Below are 20,513 nucleotides of genomic sequence, written 5' to 3'. Positions count from 1 at the left end.
CAGTCTGGCAGAAGTACTCCTATTAAAATCAAATTAGAGTTGCATGAGTAATAAAGGCACTCATTTTAGGTACCAATGAAAATCAGGATTTATGCTGAAAGAGAAGGAAAAGATGTGTTTCATCACTAAAGTTGATATTGTGAGTGGAAAATATATCAATCCTAATATTTTTCTGGATTGATGTTTATTATTTGATCAATAGAATTAGCGGTTATATATGACAAACTAAGAGTTGTTAGGAATTGTTGGCTTAAGCTTAACAACAGATTTTTATAATTTTGAGTTTCAGTTTTCAACTGACTTATCCTTATATCTAGCAAGAAAATCAATAACTTTGAAATAATTAGCTTTGGACTCTTGGGACTTTCTACTTCTGAATAGCTGGATGGTGTTCTTCTTGGAATAATTACTGCCAAAACTACAACCAGTTTCCTTGCAAAATCAAATCAATTTCTCTCTACGATATTTTAGCCTCTGTTCTCTGAAATCTGTGAAACATTGCCAGATTGAAAATATCCATTACATTTCTAAGCTTTTAACTGGCTTTGAGACTTCAAGATCTGGAAAAAGTACTGTGAGATCTGCTATGCATTCATTTTCCTGATATAGCATAAGAAAAATAAAATAACTCCCACATACCTTTATCTACAAAAGTTGACAGCCAATCTTAAAAGACTTTAAATACTCCAAGCATTTAAAAATACTCCATAGGGCAAAGTCAAAATTTTTGAAGAGATTGTTTTCTAAAAAATAGCCCTGCCAGTGATTTTTCATTCCCTTGCTGCACTTTTACAAAATTAAAATTCAGGATCAGCCACTAAGAAGAGATAGTCCAAAGAAAGTTCAATGATTATCCTGGTAGATTTAATCCCTGGATGACTCTCTTATTATTCTTAGCTCTGAATTTTAGTTGATAATAAAAACTGAGTATTTTATTATAGTCTCCTCTCACTAGGTACTTTGTGGTTCAAGCAGTTTAAAAGTTATGCATTTTTTCTATGGCATTTACAGATTTCTATTGGTTTGAAAATTTATGGGAAGAAAATGATTCTTCTCTTGGGCAAAAATACAAAACAAAAGGACAAATTAAATAAATGCTAAATTAACTGATCATGCTATTATTTAGCCAATGGAAATGGAGTGTTCACGTGAACTGAAAAATTAACAAATGCTTTATGGCTTAGGTGATTTTTTAGATTTCAGTAATATTGCTACTTTTGAACAGAACTGGAAAGCAAGATAATTCTTTACTTTTTCACTTTGTGAATCTCAATGAAGGGTTAACAAAAAGTGTCATTTAAATCATAATAAAAATAGACAAGCATACAAATGCATGATAAATTTTGTTATGTGAACCTTTAATAATCCTGGGAAATTCTGATTACATTCAGACTATGATTTAATGCCTCTTTTTTTCCAGTGAAGCAAAATAGTTGTTATTGAAAGAAATTTAGAGAACTATGGGGCTGGAGCCATAAATCAGAGGTAGGGTCTCTGCCTTGCATGCAGTTGACAGGGTTTTATTTCCAGCTACTCATATGTTCACCTGAGTACTGCCAGGAGTAATTCTTGAATGCAGAGCCAGGAGTAACCCTGAGCACTGAAGGGTGTAGCCCCCCACCCAAGGAAAATGGAATTTAGAGAAATGTGAGGCGAGAGAAAGGCAGAGAGAAACGTGTTCAAGAGAGAACATAGGCTTCTCTAGATAGAAATAAACCCAGCCTATGTTTCTTTAAAAATAAATTTGGTATTATTTTTATTGACAATATTTTTAGGAACGATGCAGATTACTCATAGAAATCTGAGTAGGTCCAGATACCAGAAAACAACAGACTATTTAGATAAATGAAAAATATTCAGACAATAATTTTCTAACTTTAAAATCTAGAAGTTATGGTATTATCTCAAAGACCTGATAGAACAAAATGATATATGTCATTCAAAAACTTTTCATCCTTTCCAAGTAATGTACCTCCACCTGAACCTCATTATGAGGGACAATTGAGTACCTAAATTGGAAACAAAACATATTTAAAACTATTTTTTCCTCTTTTTTATTAATTATTATTTTAATACATTATGGAAATTTAGGAGTATTTAACTTAAGTATTTAATAAATAACTACTTTTGCAGCTAGCAGGGGTATGACAGTCATAGTTAGAAAATGATATTTTATGTTACTATAACACATGCAACAAAGATGATAATTTTAAACAGTAAGAGGCGGTGTCAATATCTTCCAGTTGTAAATGACGTTTTATCACAGTATTTTTTTCTGTCTCTAATCTTCTGACAGTGTCTTTGTGGAAGAAATCTGAAGCTGAGTTGTCTCTAAGTAAGATTGATGATGTAGGTGTAAATAACCCAAACAACAGTTCAGGTTAACCAGTGTTTCACTGTCTCATGCACTGTGTCATTTTTCTTCTCTCCCACCACCCTGAACACTGTTCTAAAGCCTTTTGCCCAGGATTAGTTATGCTAGAAAGTATGTCTGCTGGTTTTACTAACTCTTAGAAGCAAGGAGACAGATCATGGTAGTGAAAAATTAGAACATTATGCAATCTCCCTAAAAAGACAGGGATTACCTTTGGATCAGCGGTGAGCAATTTGAATGCTTGATATACTTGAGCCTCCTTTACACCACCACCAAGATCTAAGAAGTTGGCTGGCTTCCCACCATTCAGGAAAATGATGTCGCAAGTCGCCATAGCAAGACCAGCACCATTCACTGCAAAATGCAAATGGCACACTAGTCAGGGTAAATTTATCAATATGAAAGGGTGCAAAACCTGATTTCCTCCCCGTATTACCAAAAAAGCACTCTGTCACACTATGAGGCCAATATCTGTCCTGTTTAGTACATTAACACAGATAACTACACTGACATTTAGAATTAAGAATCAGAAAAGAACACACAAAGAATAAATGAAAATACCTGGGAATGGGGAGATGGATTTACTGAGAAGTTAAATCAATCTGGGAAACAGAAAGAGAGAGGAGGTTAAGTAAATAAATATTTTGAATGAGCAGAAGAAAAGGTTTTAGGTTCTGGAAGTTACAAAGTTTAAGAAATTTGGGAAAGACAGAGGAAGACTATGAAAATATAGCCTGGGGTCTATGAAATACATTCTTTTAAAATAGACTTATAGAAATGAGTCAGGTACTAAATTCTTTTTAAATTTTTTTGGTTTAGAATGCATTCCTTTGAATGTGGGGTTCCTTGGGGTTTGAACCTTAGGGGCCCCAACTTCAAAAGGGTTCCATACATTTTTACTCTAAGTGCAACCACGCGTGTTTAACTAATGTATAAAATTAGGAAACATAAGAAAAAACTAAAAGCATCAAAACAATATTTCTACACTCTACTTATTTGTCAAATTAAAAAAAAGTAGAAATCTGATAATTGAAACTAGTATCAGAAAGTGGAAATATCTTACGAACTTTTCTTAAAAAAATAAAATAAAATAAAACATTCTTATTTTCCAAGCTTATTATAATGATTAATTGCATTTGTTTGCTTCTAATGCTTAATTACCTTCCTTGAGTTAGAAAGGGGAAAAATATCCCAGAACACAGCAGCAAGTCTCAAGGTAAAGTTCCCCTCAGTTTTCTGATCCTTGAGTTCCCCAGACAAGGCTATGAACTGTGAATAATTTAATTAGTTCAGGGGCAACTGAAATAAAAAATGGTTTCTATAGGATCTTAAAGTAACTGGAAATATATTAATTATAGCTTTTGAGGCTAGCTTGGTCAAAACATGCACACGGCTACAGAAGGTACAAATAATCTGCATTTAATTTGTTCTAGACATTTCAATATATCTTTCCCCTTTCTAAATGCCTACAAATATAAATGCTATATTAGCTTATCAAGATAAGAGTGATGTGAACTATCTCATACGTTACAGTTATTGTTCCAGTATAAAGCAAGAGTTTCTGATATCATTTGTAATTGGATGTTATCTTTTATTGTATCGAGGAGAAAACTACTGGAGAAAGTATATGTTCAGTTCTGAATATAATGAAATTGTTGTTTTAATGTGCTATAAATCTTTTTTATTTTAATTTCATTAAGATTAAGACCTCTGTTTCCAGTGCAATGGATTGGTTCTGCTAGAAATAACAACACATGTAAGTCCCAGTACTATAATCTGTGGATGGTAACAGAAATTGTATTGCCTCGATAGACCATTCTTAGTGATTCGTTTTGAGTTTGTTTTGTTTGGGGGAGCACTCATTGATGCTCAGGATGTACCCCTTGCTCTGTGCTCAAAATCACTCCGGGAGGGGCTTGGCGGACCATATAGGGTGCCAAAGATTGCCCAGTAGGCTGCATGTAAACCAAGCACTGTACTATCACTGAGTCCCCAACAAATCCAATCTTACTGTTGTTGGATGGGCATTTCACAAGTTTAAATGGTAGTGATTGTTTTACTAATAAACTAGAAAAGTGAAATTAAACATTTTACAATTTTGTTTTCAAAAAACAAACTGTCTCTTGAGCATAATGATTAAAGTTTGTGTTTTCTTTTACATCCTCTGAGAAAAGAATTTTATGTTAAATCCAATGTCCTAATAGTTTATAGATATTAACTTGACAAGAGGTAGTAAAGGTGCTGATTGCTAAGCAAAGTTTACCTGATATAGTTTAAATTATATCAGCTATGCCAAAGAGATAGTACAATAGGAAAGGTGACCAACAAACTTGGGTTGCAAGCACCCAACTCATTTGATGCCCAGCAGAAAGTATGGTCCCTTGATCACTGCCAGGAATGATCCCTAAGCACAAAGCCAGGAGTAAGCCCAAGTACTGCTGGGTGTCCCCTGACTTCCCAGAAAAAAAACCCAAATAAACTTTCATCCCTTATCTGTGGTGGTTTTGTCTATCAGAAAACATCTGACAATGTTTGGAAACATTCTGTTTGTCACTACTGAAGAATGGTAGAGGGGACCTAAAGGTAAAAGACACAGCTAAATATCTTACAATCCAAAAGACAGCAACCCTTTTCCTCAATGACAAATATTTATCACACCTAAAATAGCAACAGTGCCAGCGTTGAGAGACCATTTCAAATCCAAGACCACTGAACAAAATGAACTTTAGAAAGAAATATGAGTTCTTTGCAGAGACCTTTAGGTTGAACAAACGTATGCTTACTTGTGATTAGAAAATACTATTTCTTGAGAGAGGGATCCAGCTCTTAAGTACCAAAAAATTTTGTAAATCCCTCTTTTGATATAAATGACTTCTTACCAAAGCAAGCGATGTTTCCATCCAGTCCTATGTATTTTAGGTCATATCTGGCAGCTTCATTTTCAATTGGTTCATTCTCTGATTTGTCATCCATAGCAAATATGTCCTTTTGCCGGAATTCTGCATTGTCATCGAAGTTTATCTTGGCATCAAAACAGACAACTAAATAAAGGGGAAAGGAACATGTCTGAATATCACTTGAGAATCCATAAATTAAAGTTTTTTAGGCTAGATGGAACAGGAGAAAAAAAATATCCTACCACCTTTCTCTTAAGTTAGGACAAGAAGCAACTGTAATAGTTTTCTTGACCTTTAAAAACTCAAGGCAGGGGCCGGGGTGATAGCACAGTGGGTAGGACATTGCCTTGCACGTGGCTGACCCAGGTTCGATCCCCGGCATCCCATATGGTCCCCTAAGCACCGCCAGGAGTGATTCCTGAGTGCAAAGCCAGGAGTAACCCCTAAGCATTGCTGGGTATGACCCAAAAAGCAAAATAAATAAAAATAAATAAATAAATAAATAAAAATTAAAAAAAAAACTCAGGGCAACAAAGATAAAAAGGATATAGTTGGTATTTTCAAGAAACCTATACTCTACAAGATAGCATGAATATTTTTATCTGTTCATCTCTGCTAAATAAACAAACAATATAATTAGCATTACCCATTACGCTACAGACTGCCTGCCATGGCTGCACTAGGTTTTGAGTCACCCATTTTTATTATATCTTCATCCTTAGTAATTTAACTATGAATCAGCACCTTTCCCTTCTTTCAAAGAGTCTAGAAAAAATATGCCTTATCCTGTCACCCTCCTTTGTCCTTATGATATTATTTCATTAATAACCCCATAAAAGTTCTCCATAAGATTTAGCAAAAAGTAGAGGCAGGGTAAGAACTGAGATGGAAATGGAGGGGATAACAGGGTTATTGATGGTGGAAAGTTGCACTGGTGGAGGGATGGGTGATTTAACATTGTATCACTGAATATCAAACATGAAAGCTCTGTAATTGTGTTTCATGATGGCTCAATAAATTTTTTTTTAAAAAAGTGAGTAAGAGAGGGCTAGAGAGATCAGAGATACAAAGATAAGGCGCCAGCTCCCCAAATTAATATTATTTTTGTTGATTATTAACTAACTCTGGAACCTTCAGTAAAGTAGCATTTTTTTTTCTTGGAACTCAGTTGGAAGATAAAATAACAATGTCTGTTCTGATGATATTCTTATGTAGGGGTCTCCTAAAATTATGACCACTACCTTGAATTATACAAAACCATTTTACACTTGATTCTATGAGACCAAAAGTGGTCAGATATAATGAAAGGTTACCAGGCTTTATCAGCACTACTGAGTCCATTCCATGGTGCTAGAAATTTTCAACTTTCTCATTGGCCAAAAACCCTGCTCACAGCAAAATTTCTTAGGGACAGGAACAGAAGCTAGAGTGCTACCCTACACTTCAAGCTGCTTACCTACAGGTATCAAATCAGAAAGAAACTACAAGAAAGTGGCATGCACCCTTTTCCATATCCCTTATGGTAGCAATTAGTTCTCTATGCTGAGATTCCATCATAATTTTTTCCTTTATTTTATATCCTCATAGGCAGGAATCTTTGGCTAGGAATTTAGAGTTATCATCTACTCTCCTTCAGCACTACTGGAGGGCACCGAAAAAAAAAAAAACAACTATAGGAATGTGTTACTTGAGTGTAAGGATCATAATCTGTCCATCCTACTTCCTTCCAATGGAAAGAAAATATTGTAACATAGTAGCATCCTGGGGTTAAAGACTCAGTAATGGGTCCCTCCACACCACCATTATAGACTTTATACCACAATAATCCAACACTTTTACACTAATCTGTGCAAAACTGACACACCAACATCTATGAATACTCAGCATAAATAAAAACCTTAACCACAAATTACTTAAATAGAGAAGCATGCTGAAAGTAGACTATAGACCAAACATGATTGCCACTAAATGCCTCTCTTGCAAACTACAGGATCCAAAAGGAGAGAGAGAGAACAAAAGGGAATGCCCTGCCACAGAGGCAGGGTGGGATGGGGGGATGGGGGGGTGGGAGGGTGGGAGGGATGTTGGGACCTGCAGTGGTAGAGGATGGGCGCTGGTGGAGGGATGGATACTTGATCATTGTATAACTGAAACCCAAGCACAAAAATTTGTAAGTCTATAACTGTACCTCATGGTGTTTCACTAATAAAAAAAAAAAAAGAGAAAAAAATAGTACAGACTGACAGGATAGAATCATATATGGAAGTTAATGTGCGCCTGAGTTTATTACTCTCTCCACAAAATATCAAGCCATTTTACCTGAACATTGTGAATTATGAAACAAATGAGTAATTACTTTAAAGAATACTAAAAATCTAATGATTAGCCAAGGAATTGAAGAGTATTATTGCTTGCTACAATGTCAGTTTCTTAGCAATTAGTGACTGATATAATAATCAATAAGAAAACAAATTAATTCTTAGCTTTCCATTGGTTTTATAAATACATTTTAATTAAATTTAGTAGTAACTTTCGGCCCTTCATTATTCACTGGGAAGGCTACTTATAACTGACACTTCTAAATGAACAGGCAAAGGTTATCAAATTGACTTTCTAAGTGAAGAGTTCCAAATAAAAGAATTCTTAGCTATGATCAATAAACCAGTGAATCAAAATACCTCTGGGCTGATCTTTGTCCCTTACAAAGACAACATTTACAAGCTACTTGAGGAAGAACATAATTAATGAATATGAATGCAAAGTTCAGAAGGCAGTCACAGCTAAATGTCTGCAAAAGTCAGACTTTCAAGAAATGCTTTTTCTCAGGGTATGATATGCTAAAGAGTAGGAAAGAGTTATTTATTTGAGGGCCAGCCTGAGAACATTTATAGCTAATGCTACACTTGGAATGGGAACTGTCGACAAAAAGAAGGAAACACAGAAGTAGATCAAAGGTCTATCGACAAGTACTATATTTGTGAAATTATGTATCTATATACATACACACATATATATGTATACACACACACACACATATATATATATATATGATGAACATCCCTTTGCTAAATTGTCCCCTCTTGTAGAGAAATGTAAACTATATAACTAGGTCCAAATATGTCATGTCTGAGTGCTCGAGACATAAAAAACATAACATATTTAGAAAGTAAGGGGACATCTCAATTCTAGAAAAAAGTGTATCATTACTCAGTCAGAATAGAGGACCTAAACCAAACTCCGATCCTCACAGTCAAACTTTTATTTATTTTTTAAATAGGAGAAGATAAAGAACTTTAAAGGCACGTATGTACTGGCTTATAACATATTACAACATATTTGTTATATCTGCTTCACGATCACGATCATCCTGTTATTCGTCAATTGCCTCGAGCAGGCACCAGTAATGTCTCCTTCGTCCTAACACTGATATTTTAAAAAGTGCCATATTCAAGGCTCTTTCAGGTTTAGGAGAATGAGAACCATCACTGTTACTGGTACTTGGCAGATTGGGCATGCCATGGGGAGTTGGCCAGACTCTGCCGTGTGGGCAGGTTAATTCGGTAGCCTGCCAAGTTGTCCAAAATAAGAATGAGAGAAAAAGATGTCTTCCGGGAGCTGGGTTTTATAGTCTCTGGGTCTTAGCCGTTGATGGGATTACACGGTGCCAGGGGGCCAGTTGGTGGGTGTGACCACTGCCTACTGGAAGATGGAGGATCTGGGTGGAGGATGCTCAGCCCCAATCCAAGCAGGCTTGGAGATCTCAGCCCTGGGACCCGCATGCCTTTGTTCCTCTGTCAGTACCTTCATGTGTGTGGAGAGTGGTCTCAGCATGGTGGTGGCTGGTTCTGGAGGTCTTCAGCTGCCGGAACTCTGCTCAAGGCAGGGAAGGAAACTCAACCTGCCCCTGTCTCAGGGGCCCCAGCGAGGACAGACAGGCGTGGGGGCAGGAGACTCTGCTTACCATTTAAAAACTAATCCTCAATGTACAAAATTCTTGGTAAAAGACTTTGAGGTACATAAATGTCAGGATGAAAAAGATTAGAAGGAACAGCAAAGGCCATTTTCTATTCATCAAGAAATACAACATGAAGAAATCACACTCTTAAATGTATATGCACCTAATGAGGGACCAGATAAATACATAAAACAACTGCTAACAGATTTTAAGGAGGACTTTGCTAGCAACACAATAGTAGTTGGAGACTTCAACATCGCCTTATCACCTCTGGATAGATCAACAACAACAAAACTCAGCAAGGAAACATTGGCTTTGAAGAAAGAAATAGAAGAGAAAGGGCTAATAGACCTATACAGGGCCTTACACCCCGAAAAGAAAGAATACACATTCTTCTCCAGTGTACATGGAACATTTTCCAAAAGAGACCACGTGCTAGGACACAAAATAGAGTCAGAAAGATAGAAGTAGTATCAACAATCTTTTCAGACCACGATGCGCTCAAGATAGAAGTGAATCACACAAAGACATCAAGAAACAAATCAAACACCTTGAAATTAAACAACTCAATGTTGAACAATTAGTGGGTCAGGAAGGAAATCAAAGACAAAATCAAAAGATACCTGGAAACAAATGAGAATGAAGACACAAGCTACGAGAACCTATGGGATACAGCAAAAGCCATGCTAAGAGGAAAATTTCTAGTGTTGCAAGCATTCCTAAGGAAAGAAGAAAGGTTAACCTAACCACAGTGCAAGATATTAGAAAAAGACCAACAAAAGGAACCCAAGTCTGGCCAAAGGAAAGGTAAAGGTAAAGGTAAAGGCCCTCCCGTTGATCGTCGATTTGCTCGAGCGGGCCCAGTAACGTCTCCATTGGAGACTTTGTTGTTACTGTGTTTGGCATATCGAATACTCTCGGTAGCTTGCCGGGCTCTCCGAGAGGGGCGGAGGAATCGAACTCGGGTCGGCCATGTTGGCCGCTTGTAAGGCGAACGCCCTACCCGCTGTGAAAGCAATAATAAAACATAAGAGCAGAAATTAATGACATGGAAACCCAAAAATCAATCTGAAAGTTCAATGAAACCAAGAGATGGTTCCTTGAGAAAACAAATAAGATTGATAAACCACTAGCAAGACTCACAAAGAAAGAGAGAGAGAACCCTAATAAATCGAATCAGAAGTGGAAAAGGGGACATCACAACAGAAACCAATGAAATTCAAAAGATTGTTAAAGGCTACTTTGAGAGTCTGTATGCCACGAAACAAGAGAACCTAGAAGAAATAGATAAATTCCTGAATTCCTATAATCTCCCAAGATTAAACCAGGAAGACTTGGGATACCTGGATAGACCCATTCATATCAAGGAAATTGAAGCAGTAATCAAAAGTCTTGGGTTGGAGCGATAGTACAGTAGTAGGGCATTTGCCTTACAAGCAGCCATGATGGCCGACCCGAGTTCGATTCCTCCGCCCCTCCCGGAAAGCCCGGCAAGCTACCGAGAGTATCTTGCCCGCATGGCAGAGCCTGGCAAGCTACCCGTGATGTATTCAATATGCCAAACACAGTAACAACAAAAGTCTCCAATGGAGACGTTACTGGGCCTGCTCGAGCAAATCGATGAACAACGGGAGAACTGTGATTTTTATCAAAAGTCTTCTCAAAAACAAAAGCCCAGGCCCAGACGGATTCGCTAGGGAATTCTTCCAAACATTTAAAGACCTTTTGCCAGTTCTCCTCAAGCTTTTCCAGGAAATTGAAAAAACAGGAACTCTCCCGAACAGCTTCTATGAGGCACATATCTCCCTAATACCAAAATCAAACAAAGACATTCCAACAAAGAAAATTGTAGGCCAATATCCCCGATGAACACAGATGTGAAGATCCTCAATAAAATATTAGCAAATAGGATCCAACAACTCATCAAAAAGATCATACCCTATGACCAAGTGGGATGCATCCTGGGGATGTGGTTTAACATTAAGAAATCAATCAACATAATCCACCATATCAACAAAAGTAAAGATAAAAACCATATGATCATATCAATAGACGAAGAGAAAGCTTTTGACAAGATCCAGCACCCATTTATGATGAAAACTCTCACCAAAATGGATTTTGAAGGAATTCTCCTCAATATAGTCAAATCCATCTAAGACAAACCCATGAAAATATTATCCTCAAAGGGGAAAAACTAAGGGCCTTTCCTCTAAGATCAGGGACAAGACAAGGATGCCCACTATCACCACGTCTGTTTAACATAATACTGGAAGTACTTGCAATAGTGATTAGGCAAGCAAAAGACATTAAAGGCATCCAGGTAAGAAAGGAAGAAATCAAGCTCTCACTATTCGCAAATTATATGATAGTAAATCTCGAGAATCCTAAATCCTCTACCAAGAAACTACTAGAAACAACAGACTTGTATAGTAAAGTCGCAGGCTATAAAATCAATGCCCAAAAGTCCATGGCCTTCCTATATGCAATAATCTGAGAGAGGAAAGTGACACGAAAAAAATAATCCCGTTCACAATTGTGGCCCAGAAAATAAAATACCTTGGAATCAGCCTAACTAAAGAGGTAAAGTACCTCTACAATGAAAACGACAAAACGCTACTCCATGAAATAAAAGAGGACTAGAGGGAATGGAAACATATCCCCGCTCATGGATAGAAAGAATTAACATCATCAAAATGGCAATACTCCCGAAAGCATTATACAGATTCAATGTGATTCGTATAAGGATACCCATGGAATTCTTCAAAGAAATAGATCAAGCACTCCTCAAATTCATATGGAACAACAACCGCTCATGAATAGCTAAAGCAATTCTTGGGAAAAAGATGTGGGGAGGCACTACCCTCGTCAACCTCAAACTCTACTACAAAGGGGTTATAATTAAAACAGCATGGTACTGGAACAGGCAGGTCCGCAGACCCTGCAACAGGGTGGGATATTCGTACACACAAACCCAAATGTATGAACATCTAATCTGTGACAAGGGAGTAAGAAATGTGAAGCGAAACAAGGAAAGTCTCTTCAACAAATGTTGATGGCATAACTGGATAACCACATGCAAAAAAATGGGCTTAGACCTCGACCTAACATCATGCACAAAAGTCAAATCAAAATGGATTAAAAATTTCAACATCAGGCCAAAATCCATAAAGTATACTGAAGACAAGGTCAGCAAAACCTTCCACGATATTGAGGCTAACAGAATCTTCAAAGACAACACTCCACAGACCAACTAAGTGGAAACAGAGATAAAAAAAAAAAACAGGACTAACTTAAATTAAGAACCTTCTGCACCTCAAAAGATACAGTGACCAGAATACAAAGACAATCTACAGAATGGGAAAGGATATTTACCCAATACCCATTTGATGAGGGGTTGATACCAAGGATTTTCAAAGCACTAGTTGAACTCTACAAGAAATAAACATCTAACCACATCAAAAAATGGGGTGATAAAATGAACAGAAACTTTCCCAAAGAAAAAATCCAAAAGGCTAGAAGACACATCAGAAAAAGCTCTACATCACTAATCATCAGGGAGATGCAGATGAAAACAACAATGAGATACCATCTCATACTACAGAGACTGGCCCACATCCAAAAGAACAAAAACGACTGCTGTTGGCATGGATTTGGCGAGAAAGGGACTCTCCTTTACTGCTGGTGGGAATGCCGACTGGTTCAGCCCTTTTGGAAAACAGTATGGACGATTCTCAAAAAATTAGAAATTGAGCTCCCATTTGACCCAGAAATACCACTCCTGGGAATATATCCCGGAGAGGCAAAAAGGTACAGTCCAAATGACATCTGTTCTTCTATGTTCATTGCTGCACTATTCACAATAGCCAAAATCTGGAAAAAACTCGAGTGCCCAAGAACAGATGACTGGTTGAAGAAGCTTTGGTACATCTACACAATGGAGTACTATGCAGCTCTTAGACAAGATGAAGTCACGAAATTTATATACAAGTGGTACTACATGGAAACTATAATGCTAAGTGAAATGAGTCAGAAAGAGAGAAAGGCACAGAAAGACTGCATTAATCTGGGGAATATAAAGTAATAAAATGGAGACTAACCCCCCAAAATAGCCGAAATAAGTACCAGGAGGTTTACTCCATGGCTTGGAGGCCCACCGCACATGCTAGGGCAAAAGGCAGCTCAGATAGAGAAGGGAGCACCAAATAAAGGGTGTTGGGAGGATCCTCCCAGGATGCGAGAAGCATGCTGAAAGTAGACTATAGACCAAACATGATTGCCACTCAATGCCTCTTTTGCAAATCACAGCACCCAAAAGGAGAGAGAGAGAACAAAAGGGAATGCCCTGCCACATGTGTGTGGTGTGATGCGGGGATGGGTGGGGGAGGGATATTGGGAGCATTGGGAGTGGAGAATGGGAACTGGTGGGGGGATGGGTACTCGATCATTGTATAACTGAAACCCAAGCACAAAAATCTGTAAGTCTACAACTGTACCTCATGGTATTTAACTAATAAAAATTTATAAAAAAGACTTAGGTGAGGTAGGAAGGTACTTACTGTAATGTTGTACCGATGAAAGCTTTCCCTAGAATTTGAAAAGCTCTGTAAGGAGAACCTTTTCATGAAGAATCCTGGCAGGAAAAGCAACTCTGCATGGGCACATTTTGACACTTACAATGAGAAAGCTATTGCATATCTAATCCCAGCGATTTTCTACACAAAATGAGATTAGGTAGTATTTTCTACTGCCTGAGGTAGATGCAATGGGGTAGATGCAATGGTGTGATCTCTCAAATTGCTGGCACTCCACTCATTAGTTTTATTTTAATTTGGGGAGCCATACTCAGATGCACTCAGGGTTGATTCCTGGCTCTGCTTAGGCAACACTGCTGGCAAGTTCCCATGGGCCCTTTGAGGTGCTTGGGATCAAAGTCAAGTCAGCCACAAGTCAGGCATGCACCCTAACCTCTGTACTATCTCTCTAGCATGACTGATGCCACAATCCCCAGGCTCAGGGCATCAGGTACTGTCCTCTCTATGCAAGGAATGTACCAATGCTGGCCCCAAGAATCTAAGAATCTCTCACTTCTTATCACTCCAAACTACTTCTAATCGAGAGTTATGATTAGCATCAATCTAAAGCAATACCTACTGGGTTTCACATATATGTAGGTATATGGGTTACCTGCAGTTTTCAATACATGCCATTTTCTGAATAAAAATAATAAAATATAATAAAAATAATTAGAAAACAGGGGGAATTTTAATGATTGGAATCAAGCTCAATTTCTGAATGACAAAAACAATTTTTTCCCTAAATATGGGAGTAAAAGAGAAGCCTCAAACCACACCTTACCTTTGCATAGAGTTAACATTATTAAGATCAATTAAAAAAAAACTCCAAATGAGAATCTAAGTTAGTGGTGACAAAATATAGTGTTCAGCACAACTGTTTCAGTTTTCTAATTCTGGGCTATACTCAATAGTGCTCATGGTCTACTCAAGGCTCAGTGCAGGGTGTTACTTTTGCCTGTGCTCAGGAGATTATGGATTACTGGGGATCAAACCCAGGCCTACTATATCCAAGCTCTGTCTTCATCCCACTGTGCTATCTCTCTGATCCCGTTGCCTATTTCTGTAATGACAACGGTATTGGAATACAGGTGCCCATTTATTTTTATATTTCTGTGACGGCTGTCTCAGGGCAACAGCAGAGATGAGGAATTATAATAAAGGTATACTGTGGCCCATAAACCCCAAATATTTGCTAAGCATCCCTTTTAAAGGTTTCCAGTCCTTAGGAAAGCACAGTTCTTATCACATCTGTATCCTGTTTTAATAACTGATGCAAACATTTTTCTTTCTGGTAAAAGAGAAACAGAAAAATGCATCATCTTAGCATAAAAACAAAATCTAGAAAATGGATAAACAGTGATCTGGAAGTTTTACAAAGGAGTAGATGAATCCTTGAATACTGAGTGAGACTTTGATGTTTATTTTCTCCTGTAAGGCCCCTTCTGGTACACTTTTAGAAGCAGTGTGTTAAAAATGGATTGATGTCTGTGTCAACAGCAGAGCAATAAAGTAAACTTGCTTGCTCAACTCTTATCTTTTTCATTTAATAAAACACAAACTATGGTAAAAAATATATATTTTTGGAGTTCTCAAATTTGGTTCAGACACTCAGATTTGAAATGTCACATTAATGAAATCTCAACTCCATAGAAAATTCATCTTGAACAAAGACCATTCTGTATACAATGGGGGTGAAAAAACATACCTATTAATATTTATAAAACAATTTTCACCATCAAAAGCACATTGTTACATGCTTGATAGATTATACAAATGAATTTTCCTCTGGACAAATATCAAAGAGAGCTGTGGCACTTATATTCATAGGGCGTTTTTGTTGTCTTGTTTAGTGGTGTGAGATTCTCCTAGCTGCTAATTCAACCACCTCGATGAAGAGCATGACTGGCAGTTGAAGACCTATGACCCCAGAGTTTTAACAGAAGAATATGCCACAGAACTAAACAAGATAAAAATACATTTCAGAAGGGAGATTCGCACATAAAAGAAACAGAAACAGCATGAAATAAGGTTGTCATAATTAGTTTGAAAAATAATCTGTCTTCAAGCAACTTACTACATTTGATTTGTGATAAATAAGCATAATGTGCTTTTGAAATGTGCTTTGCCAAGATGGCCTTAAAATGCTGATACTTTCAAATTAGTCCCACTTTCCATTAAATATTGATGTTTCAAGAGTTGCATACTTTTGAGAACTTTAGTTGCTGTGAAAAGAGAAAATAGATGGGAGGATGGGAGCGGGGGCTCAATGGAGAGGCAGAGAACTGAAAAGGTTCTTGAAAATAGATTCTTGTGTATAAAAAGAGAGAAACAGAGAAACGCCCACTAACAACATGGGCACTTGCTAGTGTGAAGCAACAGGGTGGTTATTTAGGGAAATTAATCGGAAGAAGAGAATTTGATGCGCCTGTTCGCTTAGGATCACCCAGGGGTCTTTGATTCTCACCGATTCTCAGTCACATTGCCAAAGGTTTTATTTTTTTTCCAGAACATTGCCCAAGTTGTAAATGAGGTCTCTCTCATTCTTTTAGATCAATTAATGAATTTGGATTCCAATTAATGGAGAAGTTTAAGCAAAGGCTTTTTAAAAATATTTTTAGGAGCTGGAAAGGTAGTAGAGTGGGTAGCGCAACCAACTTTCATGCAGCCAAGATGGGAGTTCAATGTCTGACACCCCATATGGTCCCCTAAACTTTACCAGGAGTATTTCCTGAGTACAGAGCCAAAGGTAAGCCCTGGATACCACTTGATGCTGCCAATCCTATTCAGGATGACTCGAGTGAAAAGCTTGTAGACGACAGACAACAGGCAGAGAACGTCATGCGGTGACTGGAATGGGAAGGAATGGGAGTGAAGATAGATGGTCGCCAGCTTCACCACTTCCGCTTTGCTGATGACATCGTTTAAGTAACACCAAACTTTAGCCAAGTGGCACAAATGCTGGCCGACTTCGACCGTGAGTGTGGAAAGATCAGACTATAGCTGAATCTCACAAAGACAATATTTATGAGAAACCGTCTGGTTCCTGATGCTCCATTTGCTCTCAATGAAATGAACATCTCCGAATGCAACAGTTATGTGTACCTAGGTCAAGAAGTCAATATGATGAATGACCTGGCACCTGAGTTGCACAGGAGGAAGAGTGTCTTGGAACGTACATCTTCAAGAGCATCAAAAAAAATAGTTAAGACGATGAAGAACCTCCGGCCCCAGGCACATCTCTTCGATTCCACTGTTTTTCCTGCATTAACATACACGCCTCAGAGCCCTGGGCCCTACGAAAACAGGATGAGAACACTGTTCGGGTCTCCCAAAAGGGAATCGAAAGAGCTATGCTTGTAGTATCATGCTTCACTCAAATGAGAGAAAGAATTCGGAGTTCCGACCTCCATTGACGGTCAAGAATCAGGGATGCTGTCTCATTTGCCAAGGCATTGAAACTCAGATGGGCTGAACATGTAATGAGATTTGGAGACGACCGCTGGACTAGAGTCATCATTGATTGGATTCCATGGGACGTCAAAAGATTGTGTGGCCGCCCATCTTGGAGATGGTCTGACTTCTTTGTCAAGATAGTGAACGATCGGTTTGAGGCTCTTCATGTTCCTAGAACGAGCAGATGCCACTGGGCTACACTTGCATGCAACAGGGATGAATGGAGATGTTACTGGCACCCACTCAAGCAAATTGATAAGTAATGGGATGTCCAGTGATCAAGTGTGAAAAAAAATTGGTTCTTGAATTGCAATTTTTTATATAGGCCAAAATTTCTCCACGGGTGACCTAGCAACACTGAGGCTATCAAGGCCATTGCTCTTCATTCAACTAGGTTATTATCTATTATGCAAGCAGATGACAAATCACCAAGGTATAAAAAAAATGTTCCTAATCAAGCCATTAAGTACTCCAGAAATTTTCTTTCTGAGAGGATCTTTGATGAATAAAATAAACATGCTTGGCATAATACTTAGAAATTTTTAAATTCCAAATCAGAACAATAATTTATTAAAGTTTTACAGTGAAAGGATATATGTTATCCAATGACTGATATAAATAGAAAGAATTAAAATGTTCAGCTTATAAATATTCAGATTATCGGTATAGCTAATGTAAATGACTGTTTTTCCAGGGTCTAAATAAAGGGTTGCTTTAGGGTATTGTGACAATGATGAAGATCAATCTGTACATCTGTATATTTGGCCCATTAATTATCAATTCATAATTGGGTTTAATTTGACTACTGCTCATTAGAGTTATAAACCAAACACTCTTTTAATTGTGACTATAATTTAATAGCTCAATGTTTTTGGTATAATGAACAAATTAATAGCCAAAGATAATTTACTCCTAAAATATCACATAAGACATGGTTTTTAATGAACTGTACACATGGAATATATTTTATGATGATTCCTTCCCAAAAGCTCAAGAATTTTTTTCATTTAATAACTAAGAAAAGAATTTTCTTTTCTTGAGGCTTTATACACACTATCCAGAAGTTTCTCAAATCCCTGATACCTGCAGCCAAAGCTCAATCTGACTGATAACTTACCAAAGGACTGAATGAAAAGAGCAGCACCATCTGAGTTTTATTCAAAGCCATGGTTGAATTTTCAATATTTCTAATATGAAATAACAATGTTGCTTGTACAGACTAGTTTGAAAAGCAATATATGACCTTTAAGAACTTATATTGAACTTTCTCTTTCATTTCATAGATTTAATTATCAGTCACTCACTAAAACAAGAATTTTGATTGATATTCTAATACAGGAGGCCGCTTTCAGATCACTCTGATGGAGGCAAATTAACAGTCTAACAAGGACACAGTTGAAAAGTAGTCAGCTGAAAAGAAAGTCATCCTCATACACTAGAATCAGCATGGTACTGATTCATAGAGGAGGAGTTCAAAGAGGAATAAGTCCCAGCTCTGGCAAATTGCTTCCCCACTCTGGGTCCCATTCTTTTTTCCAGTTCTTATAAAGAGAGGATGAGAGTTGCTAATTTTAGAGGGTTGTGATAAACAGTAAGAAATGATACAAACAGGAACCAGGAAGATAGCTAAGGGGTCAGCGATGCAGTTTTGCCTGTATGGGACCCTGACTCAACCCCCAGCACTGCATGAATCCACAGGAATAGAGAAGAAAGTGCCTGGCACTGCTTAGAGAACCTTGGTGGTATCAGGCACTGCAGAATATGAGCATCATTGCATCCTCTGCCCAGTATTAAACCAGCTAGTCCAAGTATCCTTGAGTTCTGTGAAAATTGCCTGGGCCCCAGAAAAGAATGAAACTTTATCAAATTCCTTGAAATACCAGTGATAAAATACTTGCTTTCCCCTTCCTTTCCTAATGAAATACTAAAGTTAAATAGAAAGTATCTAGTTAAATAGAAATTGAAACATTCTTATGAATTTTAATAATTTTAAACATATTTATGAATAAAGATAATCTGCTTACAAATGACCTAACAGATTTTAATCTGATGGTTCCTTATATAAGGCATGAGATTTATTATTTTCAATGGCTTTATGAAATTTGCATCTTTTCTGAACCTCTGCCATCTGTCTCCTCAACAGTGTTCAGAAGATCTGGGTGCTATTCTTGGCTGTAGGAAGTCAGCTACACTTGTAGTTCAGTGTTTGAGTCAGAGAATGCAGTGCTACTAGGGTTCTGTAATACCACAGATCACCTTGGCCACCCTAGAATTTTTTGGGAGGCCATGGGATGCTGGGGATTGAATTCACGTCTCTGCATGCATACAAGGCACACTCCCACCCCCTTACTACCTCTCACACTTGATGACCAACATTGATAATTCCTGGCACAAGCACATGTTCTATCTTACACACACATACACACACACAAGCACACACACACAGAATCATATTATTGTGAAAACAGGTAACTATCATCTTCTACTATTCTTTTAGATTAAAAGTCTACTGGCTTGCCAAGACTATTACTGGAAAATAGAAGATTCAGAACTTGAAGCCAGGCCTTCCTGGGGTCCAAGGATGTAATATTTATTTCTTTTCTGAGTCTGAGTTATACACTAAAATGTCTCTGAACTATGCTCAGGAGAAGCACTATAATCTCCACGTTGACTTACCACTTAGGTATATTTTGTCTATAAAACAAAAAATTCCTCTTTACTTACCACATACAACATACCTGAGATCATGCAAGAGTTTGGGAGTTAAATCAGCTAAAACTGACAAAGTTCGTGGAATCTACAGTACAATCTATAAAACTCTTTGTGTTGATCTGCTATTCTATGTCCAATTCCAAAGACACACAAATATTCATATAGTTTTGAATAACTTATTAGGAAGAACACTGAACTCCTGCCAATGTTTGTAAGATACAGTGCAATAGTGAACTATGTTAAAATATAAAAACTCATTATATTATGTAAGTACCTGTTGGATAGGAAATTCTTTCCCCAAAGAAATAGTTCCTTATTACACCCGCAGTAGAAGTACTGACTAAGGAGAAAGAGTATGATAGTGGGATAATAAGGATTTAACCATAATAACAGCCTAATCTGACCACTTACACAAAGCAAACAAAAAGTAGCTTTCCGATATTCATGTTCCATAAAAGCAAGTACACTATTACACCCATGTAAGTTGTCTATTTCCATCCAAATCTTTACCACTGTGGCAGCAACAGGCCTGAGAATTAGAGGATGAC

General features: G+C 37.5%; 1 protein-coding gene across 1 annotated transcript in view; it reads right to left on the bottom strand.

Annotated features, from left to right (window-relative positions):
• The window catches only part of SUCLG2 (succinate-CoA ligase GDP-forming subunit beta), a 369,070-nt gene that overhangs the window by 135,332 nt on the left and 213,225 nt on the right, over window positions 1–20,513 (bottom strand). Inside the window, exons 8-9 of the mRNA XM_056125636.1 lie at window positions 5,254–5,415; window positions 2,586–2,728 (exon numbers count right to left, since the gene is read on the bottom strand). Coding sequence (XP_055981611.1) covers window positions 2,586–2,728; window positions 5,254–5,415 — 305 coding nt within the window. The remainder of the gene's footprint in view (window positions 1–2,585; window positions 2,729–5,253; window positions 5,416–20,513) is intronic.

Source organism: Sorex fumeus, unplaced genomic scaffold, assembly GCF_029834395.1.
Source record: "Sorex fumeus unplaced genomic scaffold, SorFum_2.1 ptg000056l, whole genome shotgun sequence".
Classification (NCBI taxonomy): domain Eukaryota; kingdom Metazoa; phylum Chordata; class Mammalia; order Eulipotyphla; family Soricidae; genus Sorex; species Sorex fumeus.
Note: the sequence above shows the minus strand (reverse complement) of the source record. Positions and strands in the feature narration are given on the sequence as shown.